This window comes from Sciurus carolinensis, chromosome 5, assembly GCF_902686445.1.
Source record: "Sciurus carolinensis chromosome 5, mSciCar1.2, whole genome shotgun sequence".
Taxonomy (NCBI): Eukaryota; Metazoa; Chordata; class Mammalia; order Rodentia; family Sciuridae; genus Sciurus; species Sciurus carolinensis.
In genome coordinates, this window is record NC_062217.1 from 152,559,809 (window position 1) to 152,582,435 (window position 22,627).

A 22,627-nucleotide genomic window follows, 5' to 3' on the forward strand; every position below is an offset into this window, starting at 1 on the left:
CTTCCCCATGGTTAATGTGATAAAGTGGCCTGTGTGGCCAAACAGCTAAATTATCTCTTATCTTTCCTAGTGCTTTGTGTGAAACTCTGTGTAAGCCTGTGGGTTTTTTGTTTTTGTTTTTTTTCCCTCTTCTTTTCTTTTTTGGCAGGTGGAGTCATCAGGAAAGCCTTTCCAGAATTGAAAGAATTTATCCTTCTTTTTCATTCTTTCTTGTGATCACAAAATAACTGTGTTACGCCTTTATAATTGAGCAGAATGGCAGCATAGGGAAGATGATGTATGTTTGCACCTAATCAGCTGGGCGGGATTTCTGTGTTGTGTTGCCATGATGATTGTCGCAGACAGTTTCTGATTGATGGCATCTCCACCAGCCACCCTTCGATAAAATACTCCATTTGTCCCAAGTCCATAAGCACAGACGGGCTGTTCAACCCTATTCCTACACTTCTGTTTCCTCCAGGTCCTCATGAACATGGAAGACATAAAAATCCGTGAAATGCAGATTTTCGACTATAGGAAAAAAATTGCTGAATCGGAGACTAAGTTAAAACAGCAGCAGAACCTATATGAAGCTGTGAGGTCAGACCGGAACCTGTACAGCAAAAACCTGGTTGAAGCGCAGGTAAAGAATGTATTTAGATCTTTGTACTTTGACTCCTGCCTACCTGGGTTAAGAGAGGTTCTGGTGCCCTGTGGCGGGAGTTAAGACTAGGTTAAGAAGCAATTCACCTGGAAAAGAAGGCTGATTTATACAGAACTGTCAGGTGGTTTGCAATGGAAATGATAGAGCTTCCTAGGATATGGAGATCATGGTCCTTCTTTTAATTATTGTATAGGATTCCCCTCCTCCTCTCTTTTATTTTTAAAACTGCTAATGGCCATCGAGAGTCAGAGGGTGGTAGCACACTCTTGTCATTTAATCACAGAGTTTTGCTTTGAAATATTTTAGCTATAATGTTTTTTTGTGCTTCCAGTTCCTTTAATAAAGAGAGAAATAAAGGGTGTGTGTGTGTGTGTGTGTGTGAGTATGTGAGAGAGATATTCATTATGTATTCTTTGTAAATGTCTCATGAGACTATTTTGAGTCATTGCTATGATCTACTTTGAGGTGGATGGACATTTAAGATACAAAGAGCCCACCATAATGGGTCAAGAGACCTTTGTTTTGAGAGAATGTCCCTTGGAGGCTCTTAATTTTTAAAATTTTTAAAAAATTTTATTTATTTATTTAAAATTTTTTTTTCTTTTTAGAAGTTATATATAGATTGGAGTATTACCTTGAGATACAGGTGCTGCGTTAAACATTTTTTTTGTTTAGTTTTGTGTTTTTTCTTTGTCTTGAACTTCCATAGAGATGGTGATGTCTATTTAATTCACTTTCTCCTTTTATTTATTTATGTTTTTGGGGGTTAGGATGAAATAACAGAAATGAAGAGAAAGTTAAAGATTATGACCCATCAGGTAGATCAACTGAAAGAAGAAATCTCTGCCAAAGAGTCCGTGCTTGTGAAGCTGAATCTAGAACAGCAGAGAATAGAAAAGGAGAAGGAGACACTGAAGGTACAGACCTTATGATAGACGCGATGGACTGGTGGTCCACTGACCCACAGGAGACCGTCTCCGCCTCACTGAAGGCAGCAAGGGGCGGGCGTGACAACCCAGGCTGCCGGTGGTCCTAGCTGCCAGTTTCCTCTGCCTACCCCAAGAGGCATCAGGGGGATGAGCCTGCGATCCCCTGGTCAGGGCTTGCAGTGGAAGAGGGGAAGGGAAGGGCACAGATGCAGGAGCAGCTGGCTGTCCTCATCCGTGGAAAGAGAAGATGCCCGGGTGCCTAATAAGTCCTTGAGCTCACAAATCCCACACCCCTTTGCATCTGCAGCCCTGGGCCAGCCCTGTGCTCTCGCCCAGCCCTCACCGACTCCTCCGGGGCCCTTCTATAAGATGACAGCTTGTCTCTCTGCTCCAGGTTGTGTTTCTCCGTGTGCATGTGAGTTTTCTGCCTGTAGTGTCATTAATTACCGGGTGTGAGTGTGAGGGCTCTGTCCTCGTCTGGTTTGCTCCCAGCCAGGTTCCTATTCCCTTTCCTCATGGGTCTTAGAATTTTGCTGCTGTTCCTCCAGGGACCACCTGTCTCCATAGATCTTACTAGGACACATCCTTCAAACCTTCCAGTGTAGAACATTCTGTTTCTACTAACCTAATATAAGAACTCTTTCTGAGAAAACGTACCAAATAGTTACACCATTTCGAACCCTCTCACCAAATATGTTTCACTGTGCACGTCACTAATCCTGACGTCATTTCCTTTCCATTTTTGCATATATTAGCTTTCAAATACAGTTCTTATCTTAAAAATGTAAATCTAGCATTGAACAGATTTAATATCACATTTCCTTGATTCTAGGATACCAGATAGAAATACACACTCTCAATCTGATAATGGGTGGGTTTTGGCAACCTAATGGTAGGTTTCATGAAATAGAACTACTGCATTAAATTATAAAAAAAGACATGGTCGTTGATATATTTACCTGAGACTTTCATTTCCCCAACTCCAACTTAATATAGAAAAAGAATAAAAAATTCTGCATTAAATTTAATTTGCATATAAAGAAATATATATTCTAAAACTTGAAACTCTCCTAAGTCTTTGCTTTTATCCCCCTGTTTAAAAACAGTTTTATGGGAGCAATTTGTCCCCCCTGGAGCTTGCAGTGGGCTGGGGTTTATTTGTTGCTGAATGAATCAGAAGGATCTCATTATAAACCTTGCTTCACCAGGGGCCTCATGGACCACATTAGCAAGGCTTCCATGTAATCCATTTGGTGAATCATCTCTTTCTCTTGGAGGATGAGATTGATTCGCATCTCTGCTTCCCAAATGATGCTCTATTCAAAAGATTAACTACTACCTATAGCACAGTCCAGGGTGGAATTAATTGCCTTCCGTAAAATCCTGCTCTAGAATAAGTGATTCCTGTACAAAAGACCAATACTTTTCAATTCTTTAGAGTTTGATGTGAGTTAATACTTGTTTCATTTATGCCCTCTACCAACAGGCTTCTATACACAGAGCGCCAAAGAAATATCATAATAAAATAAAATAAAGGGCAACAGGGTACTGTTGTATGGCTGTGGACCAGCAGAGTTGGTAACTGGTAGACCTGAAGGGTGATTAAAAGGTTTCTGCTCTGGAGGGTGAGCTCCAGATGGGTATCCCTGGTTAGGATGGCTTTGGGTCACTGGTTATAGGCTTTGCCTTATTATGGAGCTGGATGCTTTTCCTCCCAGCATTACCCATTAAGGCATGAATGGTGAACAGAGGAAGGATGCCCACCTGATTTATTATTTGAGGTTATCCAAGGGTGACTTGCAGTGGTGCTCCGACTGGATAATTTTGCCCTATCATTAAGCCTGTTTGACATTCTTTAGAAAAATATGACAGCTCAAATGTTGAGTTTCAGCCTCTTGACTTTTTCAGCTTAAAAATTTGAATCACATTCTACACAGGTCTCTGGATTTCATGCATCTGAAGTTTGCAAACCAACACCCTGGGTGGGGTGGGGTGGGGGAACTGATTTTCTAGTAACTTTGCTCCATGAGACATTCATCTTATTTTTATGAGGTCTACAAAGTGTAGTGTGTGCATAATCCCTGCTGGAGGGACCAGCCCTATCCTGATTGCTAGGCCATGAGATGCCTCTTGACAGGACAACCTAATTTTCTACTCCAAGCCAGTAGACAGACAATTGTCATAGTAGGTCACCCTCACCCTCATTAATCCTCCTGAAGTGAAAAGTTTTGCTCCTTATGAAATTCTGTTTTCAGTTGCTGCTGGGTTCTTTGGACTTCTCAGGATTCTGGACATTGTCAACATATGATCACGACGGGACGTCAATAGTTCTCTGTAGATGTTTCTGCGTCCGCCTCCCCGTGTCCAGTCTGGCTCAGTCTTGTTTCGTCAGCACCGAGGGGGCCATCTTGTTTGCAGTATCTGTCTTCTAGCCCTAACAGGTCCCTGATTCTGTCTTCTCACTTCCCAATCATCCCACACATCTATCTGACAGCACTTTGATTCTTGTTGAATAATTCAACAGCAAATTCTCTTGAGTCTAGAGCTCAGAACCACAGTAGGGCCTGACTTCAGGGCCCCACATCCTTTCCCTTAGTGAACTCTGTAACAAGACAGAAATGGGGAGCTGTTATCTGAGGCAGGGTGGTGGGGGAGAGAAAGAGAGACAACCTACTTCCTCTGTGGCCAGAAGGCTTCAGATGGTCCATGTAGGAGTGGGTGAGGTTCTTGCAAGGGGAGCTCTTGAGATATGCTTTATGCCCCAAGCCAAATGAGATGGCATGTAGTCCATAAACACCTGCCACCAATCGTACCATCGCAGGGGCAGTGACTGAGGGGGGTATCCCACCATCTCATTACAATTTCCGGCCACCGGTAACACTTTGATGGGTGCAGAAACCTCAGGTCCCTTCCAAGATGCTGCTAGATGTGCTTTTGGGTGCACAGCAGTCCTTCCCATCTTTCCTGCTTGAGACAGCTCAGATTTATAACTGCTAAATGTATTAGGCCCAAGGTATTTTGTTGATGTTCACATTTGCTGCCAGCGTCTAATGCCACATCTTGTTTACAGCCCATGAATTTATGACATAAGGAGACCACTCGGAATTTTGATATATTATGAAAAAAGCACCCAGCAATGCCAAACGCACGAACGGTTTTACATTCCAGACAGATACTTTTACACACTGTTGATTGCATTTTAATATAACAGGGGTTTCATTTTGTTCTGCTGATGGATTCTGATCAGCTCTTAGCACTTAGGAACAGAGAAGTGAGTGTTGCAGGTATGGGAAAATAAAAGTTTTATTAAAGGAAGCAGGAGCCAAACAGGTATTTTATTGCTGTCTCTGCTGTCACCTTAAATGATTACAGAAACAGGCTGGCTCTTCCCTGACTTTCCTATCAGGCAATCCCCGTCAGTGGTAAATACTAGACTAGATCTTTTCTCAATAAGCATTTCCTTTTGCTTATCCCTAGACCAAAACATATTTCATGAATGAACAAACAAAATGTCATAAAAGAAACCCCGTGGTTGCATTTAATTTGTCACACCACACATCACTTGCTGGGAGCTTGGTATCTTTGCTGTCTGGGTAGGCTCAAGGGTGGTGTGCATGACTCTTGGCGCTCATGTGTTAGAGGTAGACCTTGACCTGCGTTGGACTGGTTCACAGGCATGTGTAAGCATGGAGTTGTCTGTCATCGTGGTGACCTTTCTGGATGTGTGTTTGTGTGTGGGGGGGTGGGGCAGGTTCCAATATTTACTTGAAGGAAAAAATTGTAAGTTTTTCACTGCCATCTGGCAACCTGCAAGCAACTGACACATTGAAGACTTAATGTCATCTTGTCACCTCTCTTGTGAGCCCAGGCATGGGGGCTAGCAAAGCATCTTCTCATTTGATTGGCCAGTGTAACCACTTGTCCTTCCCAGCTGGGCATGACACATTTTGGTTCCTCAGTGTGTGCTCTGTCCTGTGCATGGCGTGCAAAGCCTTCCCAGTCCAGTCCGGCTGCTTCCCAGGCTCACCTCCTGCCAGTCCCTACCTGGTACTCCACACCAGCTACAGGGGATGTGGCTTCATGGTTTGCCTCCTTCGCTCCCACAGCCCGACTACTGGATGCCTCCCTCACCCCACCACCTCTCCACTTGGGTGGTGTCTGCCAACCGCTAGGGACCTGACTGGTTCTTCCCTCTAAACTCCATGCAGAAGTGAAAACTCCTTCCCGTGTTTTCTCATGTCTTTGTCACTCAGGATAATGGCATGCTCACCCTGTTGACTCTGTTGATTATCTCCAGTGGGCGCTGGATCCTTGGTCTTATTCATCTTCCGACTTCATTGGAAACCATGGGGTGGTGACAGTAGAGGGAACACAGGCCTTGGCATCAAAAGCACCTCGTTGGAATCTCAGCTCTGCTCCTCACTAGTTGTGTGCACTTGGGCCAGTTATTTGCTTTTTTGTCTCGGTGATTGTATTTGTAAAATGGAGATAGAAGTTTGCAAAATGTGCAGCATCGTGCCTGTGCCCAGGGTATTGTAGTCACAACATACTTGTGGAATAGAAGTGGGTTGTCCTTCAATGAGAAGAATCTCTCTTTTATAGATTAACAGTCCATAGCACCTCTCCCCCATCATTCCTGTGATTTCCATACAAGCTCAAGGGCCAGACTCAGGTGTGCGCTCTCTGAGAATGTGTCCCTGACCAACCCCGTTCAGGGATGACTTTTCTTTTGACCTCCTGTGATATCCATTTATTGCATGACTTAAAAAAAAAGATACTGAAAAATTATTGCCCGGGCTATTTAATATTTGCATAATGTTTGTCTATCTTATCCTCTCATCTGGGTCGGAAATATCTCAGGACTAAGATTCATATCTTTTTATACCTGGACATCCCTTCTCTCTCACCAGGCTGCTTCCATTAGATAGACATATAGCAGTAGTTCAAATGATCTTTGACTAATTTCATTTTCGCTTGCAATGAGCTTTTTCTTTGCAGTGAACATACTAGTGGGGTTTGGACCATTACAGGTACTAGTACAGGAAGCCTCCTCCCCTGTCCTCACCCCTGCATCCTCCTCTGCTCTGTTCTTAGTGAATTCTCCTGGTGAGAGATGTAGTGCTGCTGAATACCAATGAAGTTACATATACGCAGACAAGCCAGAGGAACCCCTCAAGGGCACAACTCACCGAAAAACCTGGTCACCGTCATGGGCATTGCTGTTTCCTTGCCGGTGCCCCTGCATGCATGTGTGTGTTGGTGTGTCGCAGACTTGTTGGGCTTGGGCGAGTGATCAAATGATGCTCAGTGAGACATCACCGAGTGAAGAAAGCGTAAGAAGCGTAACTCTGCATCTAAGTCCGGGTCCGGTAGTCCTGGTTTGTGCTGCTGCCAAAGGAAATTGGTTCACACCTTTTACTCTTTGTCAGGCCGAGCTGCAGAAGCTGAGGCAACAAGCCCTGGAGACCAAACACTTCATTGAAAAGCAAGAGGCGGAGGAGAGAAAACTCCTGCGAATCATTGCCGAGGCCGACGGAGAACGCTTGAGGCAGAAGAAGGAGTTAGACCAGGTAGGACCTCCTCATCAGACTCTCCTGAGCAGTCTCAGGCGCGCCATCCAAATTTTTTTGACTGCTCTGTCCTCTCTAAGCAATGTCAGCCCTATCAGGAGGTCAGCAGCAGAGGCCCATCTTGTGTTGATCAACGATGACATAATCACTAGTTTGATGGGCTCGTATTTCTGAGCACTTCTTAGGCATCAGGCACTCCTATGTAAGTACAATTAATAATTACCCAATTGGGGAGATAGAAACTCAATGCGGAGTTTGGGGGTTAGAAACTTAAATGATGTCAAGGACCTAGTAGAGAGAAGTTAGTCCCTACAAGACAGTAAGAAGTGGTGGAACTTGGAAAGACCATTTAAATGGAGACATCAGCTCAACTCACAATGGCTAAACTATGGAACCAACCTAGGTGTCCTTCAACAGATGGAATGGATAAAGAAAATGTGGCGTACATATAAGCTGGAATATTAGTCAGCTTTATAAAAGAATGAAATTATGACATTTGCTGGTAAATGGATGGTGTTGGAGAATAACATGCTAAGCGAAATAAGCCAAACCCAGTAAAACAGGCTGAATGTTTCCTCTGATATGCACATGCTAATTCACAATAGACTGGGCGGGGTGCACTAGGAAGAATAGTTACTTTAGGTAGAGGGGAGTGAAGGGAGGGGAAGGGGTATGGGGGTAGGAAGGATAATTGAGTGAAACAGACATTATCTCATGACTGATGTGATTGTACGACAGATTCAATTAGAAAAATGAGAAATAATATCCATTTATGTATGATTTGCCAACATGCATAAATGAACTCTACTGTCAGGTATAACTAATTAGAACAAATTAAAAAAAAAAAAAAAAAGCAAATGGGTTGGAGCTACTTGAGAGTCAGAGGCCAGGGGATTGCAACTTTCATGCCAGCCTGGGTAACCAAGCAAGGCTGTCTCAAAATTCAAAATAAAAAGGGTTGGGAATATAGTCCAGTGGTAAAGTCTCCTGGGTTCAACCCCTAATACCAAAACAAAACAAACAAAAAATAACAAATGGGTTGGATAAAATAAACCATCAAACAAAATGATCCACCCGTGGACCAAGAATTTTTGGATCCTTGAGTTACTGCCATCATTACGGATTATTTTTTGCACGTGGTTTCTCTTTTCAAAGGGACCCCAAACTCTAGTGGGAGGACTCCAGTGTGGACGGTTTAGCAGGTGATTCCAGCGTCCAGCTCCCGCGGCTGGACCTGGGCATTTGCTAGATATTCGTGGACTGATTGAAGGCAGTGGCCAGAATGAAAAGCCACTTGCCCATTCCCAGTGGCCCTTCCCCTCCTTCCTAGGTCATCAGCGAGAGGGACATCCTGGGGTCTCAGCTTGTTCGGCGCAACGATGAGTTAGCTTTGCTCTACGAGAAGATCAAGATCCAGCAGTCGGTGATGAACAAAGGCGAAAGTCAGTACAACCAGAGGGTGGAGGACATGCGAATCCTCAAACTTGAGATCAAGAAGCTTCGCCGGGAGAAGGGCATTCTCGCCAGGAGCGTGGCTAACGTGGAGGAGCTCAGGTACAGGAGACCCCGGGCAGGGCCGTGGCGCTCTGCCGCGAACTTCTGCAGTAACCTTGAGTTCATGATTGCTGGTCATTGAAAGTCTTTATCAAATGAATTGGATAAATGGATTCTGTATAATGAAATTATCAGCCAGGAAGGAGCACAACTTTTCCATCCACCTGACGTTGTGCCCATGTTAGGGGATGAAAATGAACTTGTTTTCTTTCAGGGGGGTTTTTGCAAGTGCAAAAAGGTGCGCATGCCTGTAATCCCAGCGGCACGGGAGGCTGAGGCAGGAAGATCGCGAGTTCAAAACCAGCCTCAGCAATTTAGCGAGGCCCTAAGCAACTCAAGCGAGACCCTGTCTCTAAAGGAAATATAAAAAAGGGCTGGGGTTGTGGCTCAATGGTAAAGTGCCCCTGGTACCAAAAAAAAAAAAGTTACTTAAAAAATGATTCTGGATTTTTAAAAAGGACATTTCAAGTCAAATCACAAACACTAACTACTTATGATTCAGAAAAATTTCTCCCCCAATGAACTCTTCTGAATTTCTTTAATAATGTAGTGCGTAGGAGGGGGAGCAGCAATATTTAAATTTCATCCGGGTAACTTGCAGGCTTTTTTCTTGGAATTATATATGGGATGAAAAGAGGTGGGTGGAAAATTTAATTCTATCACTATTTGAAAATCTGTTTCCTTAGAAGGCGGTCAGATTTTCTGTCTCATTCTTGATTTATCTTCTGCAGCTTTACTTTAGCTTAGTGCATCTTCGTCTTTTTTTAAAATCTGGGGTTGCCTGAGATCTACTTTACCTTGGGGAAAACACTGCTGTGTTTTATAAGTGTAACTGTAGTACTGGTCTTTTCCCAGTAGCTGTCCATATTCCCCATGGGCTTGTAGACGAAGTCTCCTTGACCACTCTGGATAAGGACACAGTTTGGATCTGCTTCTTAATTTAACTGAATTAGATGATAGTTTTGATATTTAGATATGGAATATATTCAGGAATAGCAAGTCTGCCACAATCAGGGATGGATCAATACTTTTTTTTTTCTTTTTAAGAATTGCTTGTATTTCAGATGATGCAAGTAGTACAAATTCTTTGTAGAAAATGTGGGAAGTGCAGAAAAGAAATATAAAGAAGGGCTTAGAAAATCACTCATACCTTTACTACCACTGACGTTTCAGAGACAAACGGGTTCATTCCAAGTAGCTATTGAAGGATCTCCAGGACAATCTCTGAACTTGTCAACCATGAGTTCTTTTGATGACACCCGTAGAGGACCAACTTTTACCCATTTCTATTCAATATTGCTAGTTTGTGGGCAATGGATTTTATTTTTCTTCAATGAGAGGACAACTTGATACAGATTGGGAGCAAGCAGGCATGAATTCTAATCTCAGCCTCGCCAGAGACAAGCTGTGTGACCTTGGGAAAATCACTAAACTTCTCTGAGCTTTGTACTTGTAGTTACAATAAAATATGAAAAGAAATGTAATGTGCCTGGCACAGAGTCTGGTAGAAAGCAAGTCATCAAATATGGCAGCTAACATTTTTCCCTCCTCTTCCAATGATACCCTAGAGAATTGAAGTGTTAAAAATATGCTTTTCATTGTAAGCTCCCTATCTTGTGAACCTCATGCAGTTATTTCGAATGGTTTGTCTTGCTAATGAGGTGCAGTTGCATTATTGGTTTAAATGGAGCAATTAAGTGAGAGATGGCTTAGTATTGGTGATCTGCACACCCACAGCAGACAAGGACAGATATTAATGTCCTCATTGCTCTTGTCAATGCAAGTACTTGCTGCTTCTCCTCTTCTCAACCAAACTTCTGGTTGATAGGGTGACAGCTAGCTCACAGGATACCGAGGATGGCTGTAGCACAGCCCTATGAACTAGAGATTCCTGAAACTTTTGCAAGTTTGAGCCAGAGCTGGTGCCTGGGGCTTTTTCAGCCACCTGGGTCCTACAGTTGGGGAATGTCAGGTAAAAGATCCTCGCAATGCCTGACTTGGTGTCTCCTGGTCCTGGCTGCACAGGAATATGACCAGCAGGACTTTAAACCCCATGAAGTCCGAGCCCTGCCTCAATCTGGACACAGCAGAATCCCTCTGGGAATTGGGTTCAGGCAAAGGGATGTTGTGAGAGCTCCCTGGGTGAGTCCCACACACAACAGTCCTGGTGGTCCCCTGTGCCTCCATAGCTCTGTTGGGGGATGTGTGCTCATTCACTATACTGTAATGACATTCAGAAGCATTGAAAAGTGTACTAAAACTCTCGTCAATCACCTCAGCACCTCATTCATTCCACATCCTTCCAAATTCCATGAAGATTCAGAATCAATATTCTGAAGCCTGGCACTTTTTTTTTTTTTTTTTTTTGCAGTACTGGGGATTGAACTCAGGGCCTTGTGCTTGCGAGGCAAGCACTCTACCAGCTGAGCCATCTCCCCAGCCCCCGGCACATTTTTCTTGTTGTTTAAAGCTAAGGCAATTCTTGAGCCCTGCAGAACTGATGTCATTTACATCTTGACTAGATTTGAGAGGCCCGTCTCAGTGTTCACAGAAGTCTCCCGAATTCTGACTTTTTACATAAGCTGTCGTATGTATGTATTAAAGAGATGATGTCCAGCCGGGTACAGTGGCACATGCCTGTGATACCAGAGACTCGGGAGGCTGAGGGAGAAAGATTGCAAATTTTGGATGAGTCTGGGTAACTTGGTGAGACTCTCATCAAGACCCTGCTCAAATAAAAAATGAAAAAAGACTAGGGGTGTAGTTGAGGGACAGAGAGAGAGAGAGAGGGGGAGGGAGAGAAAGATATCAAATGGGCAGAGAATTTCTTTGCAAAACAGAGTTTGTGTTTTCCAGGCAGGAGTTTTTTCACACGCAAAGAGAATTCTTGAAGGAGAGGACCCGATGCCGAGCCCTGGAGGAGGAACTGGAGAACCCGATGAACGTGCACAGGTGGAGGAAGCTTGAGGTAACACCAGGACGAGCGTTTCCCCCACCTGCCATCTTCACTCCTACCCCGCTGAAGGCTTCTAACCAGAAGCACAATTAAGAAGTGCCCTGTAATTTAATGCTCTGCAAATTGTCACCTAGAATGTAAGCCTGGCTGTAGTGCAAATTGGGTTGTTCCAGAACCAGATGCTTCATTTGAATTCATTTGAGTATTGTTTTAAAAGTCTGGAACGAAATCCTTTCAGCCGGAAAAAAGACCAGTGGAAGCTGTGAACTGGCTTCACCGATTGACATTTCTGTTTCTCATTCAGTGGTTGGTGGGCCTCCAGTTATCCTGCAACTGCCTGTCCATCTTGGACTGCTAATGGCCTTCAGCTACATTGGCCACCAGCATCTTAATCATCTTTCCATTGGTCTCTGTGTTCTTTTTTTTTTTTTTTTCTTGCATAAAATATGGTTTTGTGAACTAGCTCTCTTTTCAAAGTTCTAGCATTATAATAGCCTAACCCTATCTTTTATGATCTGGGGACGTTGCCCAAGCCCTAGAGGTAAAGATGGGCAATCAATTTCATCTGTTATTTTATGAGTTCCTAGGGGACCCAGTACTGCAAAGAACTGTTAAAGACAATCTCCTCTTATTCAAGAAAAAGAGGGCCCTCTCCTAGTTGTTCCAAGCAGTAGGTACCAGAAGGGGATTCCAGTAAATGAACAATGAGGGTGTTGAGAGAGATAAGTCTATGCTACAAGAAAGATCAGGGCAGGCTGGAAAATCAGCCAACTAGGTTTTTGTTTTTCGTTTTTATTTTTTCCTTTTAATGAAAAAAAGCATTAAGGCTAATGCATTATAAATTGTTATGTAAACACAAGGCCTGAATTTTAATAACATCCAGTCCTGCCAAGAGAATGTGTGCCAAATCTAGTCTCAATATAGGGGTATCAGTTGGCATTGCTTGGTGCTTCTCAAAGTTGGAGTCGACAACATCTCTTTAATTTTCCTTTTTTGACCCTCATTTATTCCTCTTCAAAGGCCAAGTGTGGTGTCTCGTTTCCTAGCTCAGCCACCGTGTGGATCTGTCTGGGGAAGCGGAGCTGAAGAGTTTAAATCCATTTGCCATCGCATTCATTTATTCCGTGTGTTTTCAAGCAGAACTTCCAAGTTTCCAACTCTATGTCAATTTCTATTTAAAAAAATTAGAAAATGGAGACTCTGGGAGGCAGTTAAAAATATTTAGCTTGCTAGATTAATTCAAAACGTCAGAACGGTTGAAAGTGGAGCTTTGGCTGACAGACTGGAGGACAATTGATCAATTTGTAACCATAGGTCTTGTTCAAATTGTACACAGAGACATCAGAGCCTTATGGGCTGATAGCTCCATCCTGGAGTGAATTACCATGGCCGTGTTCCCCTGCCAGTTATTAGCAGAAGTCCCCACCCTGTAGCCATCCCCATCGGGGACTGTAATGAATCTTCTTGGTGACAGTGACCAAAGGGGAATGAATCCTAAAACTGAGTGAATAAAGGAACCCTGGCTCATTCCTATGGAATCTAGAGCTGGTAGGGACAGCCTCTGAGCCTTTGGAGCTGGGTGTGTGGGCCCTGAATTCAGCTCTGGCCCTCACTGATCTTGGCAAACGTCCCAACTTCTCTGAGTCCCAGTTATGTTATCTGTAAGAAGGGAAGACAAATGCAGTCTTGTGTGGCTAAAATGAGATGTAGGAAACAGCCCAGTGTTGGCTGGTGGCAGAGTCAGGTCTCATACACAGTCACTGTCATTATTCTTATTATTCCTATTGGTGGAACCAACACATCCATTTCCCATATATTGGCTAACCAGAGCCTTAGATAAGACATTAAGAAAACTGTGGTCTGCTTTCTTTTTTGGGGGGGTAGGGGGTGGGTGGACAGGTATTTATGGCTCTCCCATCTGTTATGCTTTGTTTTGTTTTAATGCTCTTCATATTGATGCTGCGGCTTTGCAGGACATCTCAATTAAACAATAATTATTTTACGGAGGGACCTTGGTGCTTTGAAACTGAGGATCTCTCAGCTGGTTTTTGTTCTTCCCCTCGGACAGGCCAGTGACCCCAGTACCTTTGAGATGATACAGAAAATTCACACCCTGCAGAAGCGCCTCATCAGCAAGACCGAAGAGGTGGTTGAGAAAGAGCTGCTCCTTCAGGTAGGATTTGCCATTTTCTGCATTCAGCAAACAAACGGTTTCCCCAGAGCCGCCTTCTCCAAGACTCTGTCCTGAGGATGTGGTTCGGCAGGGCTGCACGCCCCCTGGTTAACTGTAGGTGGCAACAGTGACCCACACATGGAGAACAAATGCAGGCTGATTAATTGTTCTTTTATGCTGCGATCACTGATATTTCAAGAATTCTGGAAAATTAAGTTCAAGGCTAGACTCACTGCGGTCGGGTAATGTGAACATTTTTCCCCCTCGCTTCCCTACAGTTCTATTTGACAGATCCTTTTAAATACTTTCCTTCATATCTTCCTATAATGTGAAATGCTGTGATTTTGAGTTTGAAAACAAGCCTTCCCGTGCCGCACCCATGAGCCGTCCATGTGAAGGTCTGTGTGCGGGAGATGGAAAGCTGCCTTTGCAGACTCGACGCAGGAAGTCTTCCTGGAGCCACAGGCCTGTGTCCTTGTAGAAAACACCTCTGTGACTTCTACCCCTCTCACCCTCGGCCCCGCCCTCTTCATCCTCATCCTGGCTTAGCCCCTGCCAGATACTGTGCTGGATGGGGGCGGCCTGCAGGTCTCGTTTCCACAGTCCCGGGCGTGGGTATTGTCATCCTCAATTGATGGACCGAGAAGTCGGGGCCCAGGAGTTTGGCCGGGATAAGAAGGACAGCGCCCTGTCAGATGACCTGGGTGGGAATCCTGCCTCTCCTGATTTGTAGCTATTCGAATTTAACTTGTTTGCACCCATGGTTCTTAATCTGTATAATGGGATAATAGTGGAACTTGTGAAAAGGATGTTGAAAAACGTTAGCGTTCTGCTTAGCCCATAGTGTCTAAGAAATATGAAAATTATTCATAGTATTTCTCATTCCCAAGCCTATCATCCAGTAGGCATAGGGACTTCGAGACATTTTAAGCAGGATTTGCCCCCTGCTATTTTACATTTGATCTTGAAAGAGAGATTTTCCCATCCTCCTGCTGAGAGACCACCAGGGATTTTTGTCTTCTCTTCCTGAATGGTTGAGAGGGCAGACTGTAAGTTGGGGAGGTCGCTTGGAATCAGTCCCAATTCTTGATAGTTCCATGATTTGGGGGGAATTACATATATTATCCAAATCTCAGTTTTCCCTTCTGCAAGGTGGAGATAATAATACCCATTTTCATTATGAGATGAAGATACTCGGGTCAGAGTACACAACTGGGAGGTCTTGCTGTAGGGGGAAGCGAGGCGTGTGTGGGAACAGGGGGCTGGCTGTGCAGAGTCTGAGCTGTGGCTCCTCTAGGGCAGCCCAAGGCACTGTGCCAAGGCCATGCCCTGGTAAGGGGCAGGGTTGAGATTCAACTGAGGCAGGCAGCTCCAGAGCCCATACTTCCTGCCACTACACTGTTCTGCCTCTTCTGTTGTTATCACCATTTAGAAGTTTTGAAAAGAATCACACTTCATGATTGGTCAAAACTCTTGTGAGTTTGTCTTGTTTCACTGGGGCTTTATACAGCTTTATTATTTAGTTCCTTCTACATACTTTGGGTTTACTCTGTTCTTCTACCTTAAGGTTGACACCCAACTCATTAATGTTCAGTCTCCCCTCTCCTCTCCTCCTCCCTCCCTTCCTCCTTCCCTTCCTCCCTCTCCTCCCTCCCCTCCCTCCCTCCCCTCCCTCCCCTCCCTCCCCTCCCCTCCTCTCCCCTGTCTGCCTGTCTTTCTTTCCTGGAAGAGAACCCAGGCCCTTGCGCATGCTAGATAAATGTTCTACCACTAAACCTCATTCCCAGTCCTTCCTTTTTTAATATAAACATTTGAGACTATAAAATATCCTTTAAGTAATTTCTTTAGTTCCTTCCCATAGGTTTTGATAAATGGTGTTTTCATTTAGTTCTAAACATTTTCTATTTTCAGAATTATTTCTCCTTTGAGAGTAAGTCTTAAAAAGTATCTGCAATTTCTTCTGCAATAATTAAAAACACATTTAAGAATCTCAATATGTTTGTGTTTCAGTTATCTTTTACATATTCTTACTTTTTCCCTTGTGGTCTGTATTATGTGGATTCTTTGAAATTTTTTGAGACTTGTTTTGCGTACACCAAGTGGTTAGTTTTTATAACTGTTCCTAGAGTTTGAAAAAGTTATACACTCTTTAAGTGTTCAGGGTCAGGATTCTATATTTGTTTATTAGAACAACCTTATTAATTTAGACTTTTCCCAATTTTTGGTCTGCCTAATGACTGAAAAAAAGTTTGAGGATTTCTCTATTTCTCTTTGAAGTTCTGTCATTTTAAACTGTAAGTACATTTTATATTAGGATCATAATAGTGAGTCAGGGTTTACAGATTTTATTTCTTCCTGGTGATTGTGCCTTTATTATTTTACAAGACTGCCCCCCCACCCCAGGATGGAATTTTTTTCTTTTTCTTTTTAAATTTGTTCTAATTAGTTATATATGACAGTAGAATACATGTCATGTGTAACTTCTCATTCATCTGGTTGTCCATGATGTAGAGTTACACAGGTAATGTAATCATATATGCACATAGGGTAATAATGTCTGATTCATTCTACTATCATTCCTACCCCCATGCCCATTTCCCCTCCCTTCACTCCCCTCCTGTATAGTCCAGATTACCTCTGTTCTTTCCTAGTCACCCCCCTTATTGTGAATTAGCATCCACATCAGAGAAAACATTCAACCTTTGGTTCTTTGGGATTGGTTTATTTCACTTAGCATACTATTCTCTAGTTCCATCCATTTGGCAAATGCCACAATTTCATTCTTCTTTAAGGTTGAGTAATATTCCATCACATATATATATACATATATATCACATTTTATTTATTCATTCATATGTTGAAGGGCACCTAGGTTGGCTCCATAGTTTAGCTCTTGTGAATTGAGCTGCTATAAACATTGATGTGGCTGCATCACTGTGATATGCTGATCTTTACGTTCTCTGGCTATAAACCTACAGTGGAATGACTGGGTCAAATGGTGGTTCCGTGGATTGAATTTGAGAGCATTGTGTTAAGTGAAATAAGCCAAACTCAGAAAGTCAATGGGCTTATGTTTTCTTTCAAATTTGGAAGCTGAAGAGAGAGAGAGAGCGAGAGCGAGAGCGAGAGCGAGAGAGAGAGAGAGAGAGAGAGAGATGCAATGGTGGTGGGGAGAGGTGTAATCTCACAAAAACAGAAGGGAGATGGGTAGAGAAGAAGAAGAGGATGGGGGAGGGACGGGGAGGTACTGGGGACTCAAACTGATTAAATTATATTGTTTTGTTGTGTGCATGTACAAACATGTAACAACAAATGCTGCTACTACATATAATTATAATGCACCAGCAAAAAAAATTTAAAAAGAGCCCTCCTAATAAAAATTAATTTAATAATTAATCTGGTATCTGTATAGCTCTACCATTTGGATTAAAAAAAAATAATGTGCTATACTTTTATGATTTTGGTGTCCTTATATTTTAGGCAAATCTCTTGTAATAAAAAGAAATCCCACTAGGCTCTCTTTGTCTTTTTACTGGTGTGGTCAGACCACTGATGTTTGTTGAGAATGCTAGATGTTTTCCTATCTTCTTATTCTCTTCTATTTACCCTGGATTTTTCAGTGCTCAGAAAGATCCTCTGTTCTTGCTTTTTAATGGACTCCATTCTCCTTCCCTCGTCCCCTGGCTCTAGGCACCTCCCCCTCCCCATGCTGCCTGTGCCTTAGTCCTATTTGTTTCTTTTTCCGGAGTCGCCACCACTCCATGCTCAATGCAATTCTCTTTTTCTGGGATTCCATTAAATATGCTCTCCTACTTCTGTCTCTGTCTCTCTCATGGATTCCCTTCAAAATTTAACATGCACAGTTGACATCAACCTTAAACACATCTGAAACTGATCAGTATCTTTACCCTTCTTACAAAGAACACAAGGTCTTGCAGTGTTTTAGTGCCAGTTACCCTGGTGTTCCCAACGCTGGTCATTGTCATGAGTATTTTATGGAATTGGTGTAGTCAGACTCAGCAAGATGTTCCTTGGTTCTTTGTTCTTCTCTTTCTTTCTGAAGTACATCCTTTCATGCTTCCTTTCCACGGTGGTTGCCACTCTCCTTAGCTCGTCTGAAAATGTTTTTATTTTTGCCTATTTGTAAAAAGACTACCTGGGAATCCTATTTTCTATTTGAACCTTGGAGATATTGGTCCTTCCTGTCTTAGTTTCTGGTGATCTATTGAGGAGTCGGCTATACATCTAATTATTATTGCTGCTTTTTTAGGAAACTTGCCTTTTCTTCCGTTTGATTATTTGATCTTTTTGCCTTTGGTGTTTTTGAGTTCCAGCATGATGCATGCTGGTATGAACTTAATGTCACTTACTAAGCTAGGAACTCGCCTGGTTTCCTGAGTCTGAGGACTCCTCTGTCTTCCATAGTCTCCCATTTATTCTCTTTGTTCATCCCTCTGGAGCCCTTTTTAGATATGTGTTGGGTTTTCTTATTTATTTTTCTTTTCCTCCTGACCTCATTGATCGTTTCCTTCTCTTTTCTTTCTGTCACATTTTCTTAGCTTTATCTTCTTGTCCCTCAATTCTTTCTTAAAGTGTACTTATCTGCTAACGGTCACTGAATTTTTAATTTCCAATGATTTTATTTTTATTTTCTAGGGACTCTTTTTCACATGTGTCTGATTTTTTGGATAGTATGCTGATCTTTCCTCATGCTTTTATTCCTTCCTTTATGTCTTCACTTAATTTAAAATATACTGTATAGGATTTATCTGAGTGTTTTATTATTTGAAGTTCTTAAGATTTTTTTTTCCTGTTGTTAGCTGTGACTGCTGACTTCATTTGTGGTGGATTTTGTGTATGTGTGTGTGTGTGTGTGTGTGTGTGTATGTATGTGTGTGTGTGTGTTGTGTGTGTGTGTGTATGTATGTATGTATGTGTATGTGTGTGTGTATGTGTGTGTGTGTGTGTGTGTGTGTGTGTGTGTGTATGAGATTTTGGATCGTGAGCTCATTTTAAGAAAGGCTTTGTTGCTGGGCATGGTGATACATGCCTGTAATCTCAGTGACTGGGGAGACTGAGGCAGGAGGATTGTGAATTCAAAGCCAGCCTCACCAACTTAGGGGGGTTCTAAGCAACTTAGTGAGTCCCTGTCTCAAAATAAAAAAAAATAAAAAGAGCTGGGGATGTGACTCAGGGGTTAAGTGCACCTGGGTTCAATCCCTGTAACCAAGAAAAAAGAAAAGAGGGGGGACAATGGGAGCATACCTGAGGTGTACCTCCTGGTGGCCTCCCCTTCTGTTGTTCCTCCATTTATTCCATATCTCTTCTGAATCCCCAGGATTAAGATTTTTCTTTGTGGTACTGGAGATTGAACCCAGGGATGCTCTACCACTGAGCTACATCCCCAGCCTTTTAAATTTTATTTTGAGACAGGGACTCACTTAGTTGCTGAGTCTGGTTTTGAACTGGCGATCCTCCTACTTCAGCCTCCCAAGTCTCTGGTATTCAGGCGTGTGCCACCGTGCCTGGCTTACTACTACTACTTCTTTTTTAAGCATCTGCAGGAGGAGGCAGGCTTGTGCCTTGAGTAACTGCTATTCGTTACCCGGATATCATTACGTCATCATTGTCACCATCATCACCATCAACACTGCATTCCAAATGACAGAGATAAGGCAAGACAGCCTAAGAGTAGGAAGCTGTAAGCTCCTGCTGGAAGCGCTTAGAAACACAAGGAACACGCAGAGCAGCTGGAAGGTGTTTTTTCCAAGCACTTAAATACACTCACCCTCAGGGCCAAGCTACAAACAAGAAAGAGCCAAGTGAAACTTGCTAATCATCCCAATCCAAAATGGCCACTCCTGGGGGCTTCAGGGTCTGAGGCAGAAGGAATTGTGAAGGGGACTTCAGCGTGGGGGGCTAGGGTCGCATGTCTAGCCAAAGGTGGGCTTATGCCATCAAATCCTTCAGTTTTCAAGAATAGCTGGAAATGTGGTTTTTCATGTTCATACATTGAGTTTTACCTAGCGGCCACCCTGGGTTCGATCCCCAGCACCCAAAAAACAAAAACAAAAACAAAAACAAAAAACATGGAATGAGCTTTCCAGAAACAAGTCTGTCAATGACCCTTGGCCCACAGGTGGGTCATTTGCCACCTCTAGCTTCAAGGCCTGGGGAGAAGGAGATGTAAAGAAAGAGCGGCCAAGCCATCAGCTTTATTTATTTCGATTTCTTTGATCTAGTTCTCTGTTGTGGTTCCTTGATGGAAGTGCAGAGCCTGAGAATCAAAAGGGAAAGTGTGGATGGGAGGGGAGAAGGAGCAGGCTGCGCTGTGTGGCCCCGGGGCAGTCTGAGGGGAGCCAGACAGGTGGGGGGTGGGCTTCACGGAAGATGCGCCTTCTCGAGACGTCTTTCTCCTTGCTGTTAATAACTCAGTTTTGTTTTATACACTTTCCTAAAGCTGAAAAGCACGTCCCTGTCCCTGAATTGTCAAAAAGACCAAGCGTGGTCTCCTGCCTCTGATGCAGGCACAGCAGAAGCGCCCTGAACGTGCGTCTCCTCACCTGTGTGCCCAGCACCTAGGATTCAGGGGTGAATGAACCAGGCTTGGTCCTGGCCTTGAAGCACCACTTAGTCTGTAACTGCAGTGCAGCAAGAGCTGTGGTTCCACACGGGACACCAGGGCAACCCCGTGCAGTGCGCACGTGTCTTAGTTGGGGTTCCCTTAAATCAGACTCTGAGATGAGGTTTCAGGTTCCAGTCCTGAGGGAGGTGGTCCCTTCCAGGCTGAAGTGAGGGAACAGGAGAGCGAGACAGGGCAGGAGGAAAAGCCAGCGGAGGGAACCCAGTGCACATCCCAGCACGGCTGGGATGCCTCCAAGGAAGCTCCAGAAGCAGGGCAGAACTGTGTGAGGGAGGTGGGGACATTTGCTCATGGATGGAAGGGCCTTTGCTTGTCTCCACCCTCCTATCAGAGAAACCCTGGCCCGAGGCAGAAAAGCTGAGTCCGTGTCCACCTGAGGTAGAAATTGCCAGAGCATTCTAGGTGTGCCGTCTGGGTGTGCCAGGCCTGTCAGCTCAAAATTATGAATTTGGAGATGCTGAGCGGATGGGACGTGGGCCCCAGAAGCGTCTGCTACAGGAGATCAGGCTTCACGACCAGTGGACTCCCACACTGGCTAAGCTACTCGCCTAAGTTATAAACTGCCTATCCACCCAACTTTAGAAAGGCAGAGGCCATTTGCCCAATCAAGTTCTCCCTGGGTCTCCTCCACTCTCCCCACCCCACTGACAACCGGATGACATGATCACACCTAGTTTGTTTGAAAGGCAGCACCCCGTTCTAGCCACAGCCTGTCTCACGGAGTGCTCACTGAGTGCCAGCCGCTACTTTTCCTCTGTACAGACCTCAGGGGCTGCTGGTGAGCACGCAGTGGATACCGGCATACCTGGCGGTGGTGTGTGTGTGAAATGCCGGGTGATTGATCTTAGGAAAGGAAACAAACCTGACCTCCTAGCACGTTGGTGCTGGGCTATCTCACCCTGAGCCATCATTGTACAGATGATAACCCTGAGGGCCTTCCCCTTCAGTGCAGAAGTGGTGACATAGGACAGCAGGGTTTAGAGGGTTTTGATGGGTGGGAGCATGCTGCCTGCGGTGATCCAGGTGAGAACACTACCTGGCCAAGTTCAGATTCATGTTGCTTTAGGCACGTTTCCTAGAAGCCTAGGAAATGGGCGTGGCCCTCAGATACATAAATCATGAACAGAACTGGAAATTGCTGCTGCTTTGCTGGCCTCTGGGTCCTGCTCTTTCAAGGTGAACTTTCTAATTTAATTTTATGACTGACTAGATAGAAATCTGGTTTATTTAACTGTTAAATGGATGGGCATAAATTATCAGCTGTGCAGGGGATCAGACCTCACGTAGCCCATTTTTAGATTATTCCTCAGTAAGGGTCTTCGTTTTTCTTGGCCTGATAATTCTGTATTTATTGCCTACAGTGTGTTAGACATCGCCCTAAGTGTTTTACATGTATTATTTCACTTAATGATGACAGAAACCCAAAAAGAGTTCTTCTCATTTCCTGTTCCAGATGAGGAAACACAAGGCCCAGAAGGGTTAAGGCTTTGTCCCAAGGCCACACTCTGGTACATGAAGTCCAACTTTGGGAGTTTGCCACCAGAGGCTCTTCACGACCGTAGCATGTGGTGTAGGAACTGAGTTTGTCGTGTACAGACCGCCTTTGTCATTCGTGGAGAAAATTCACATTTGTCACGACATCTGGAGGCTTGCTACTGCAGGTGTGGCCCCGGGGCCAAGAGCACTGGCAACCCACGAGAGCTTTTAGAAATGCAAACTCAGGCCGCCCCATGTCTAATGAGCGGAAGCTGTACCTTCACAAGACCCTCAGAGATGGAGGACACTGGTTTGGTCCAAGGAGTGTGGGGGGTCCTAGAAGTTGATCATCTCTTTCTCTGTGGGAGACTTCAGTGCTCCAAAGCAGGAGCTATGGAGTGAGACCAGGATGGAGCCCGCGTCTCCGTCTCTTGGCTTCAGACTTGGAGCCTTGCCTTGTTGTTTCACCTCCCTTCACTTGTGGCTTCCTTCTCTGAAACCTGGAACCCATCATCTCTTCTGCTTCTGTTCGGTCAGGTTTTGCATCCCTGTGACCAGAAGACCTGACAAGAAAAGCATAGAGGAGGAAAAGTTTATTTTGGCTCATGTTTTCAGAGGTTCAGTCTTTGGTTGGTTGACTCTATAGCTCTAGGCCTACAGTGAGGCCGAACATCATGGCAGAG

The 22,627-nt window shown here is 44.1% G+C and overlaps 1 protein-coding gene across 1 annotated transcript in view; it reads left to right on the plus strand.

Moving 5' to 3' along the window:
- The window catches only part of Cfap58 (cilia and flagella associated protein 58), a 91,802-nt gene that overhangs the window by 34,097 nt on the left and 35,078 nt on the right, over window positions 1–22,627 (plus strand). Inside the window, exons 10-15 of the mRNA XM_047552076.1 lie at window positions 461–622; window positions 1,414–1,560; window positions 7,002–7,142; window positions 8,473–8,696; window positions 11,553–11,664; window positions 13,721–13,825. Coding sequence (XP_047408032.1) covers window positions 461–622; window positions 1,414–1,560; window positions 7,002–7,142; window positions 8,473–8,696; window positions 11,553–11,664; window positions 13,721–13,825 — 891 coding nt within the window. The remainder of the gene's footprint in view (window positions 1–460; window positions 623–1,413; window positions 1,561–7,001; window positions 7,143–8,472; window positions 8,697–11,552; window positions 11,665–13,720; window positions 13,826–22,627) is intronic.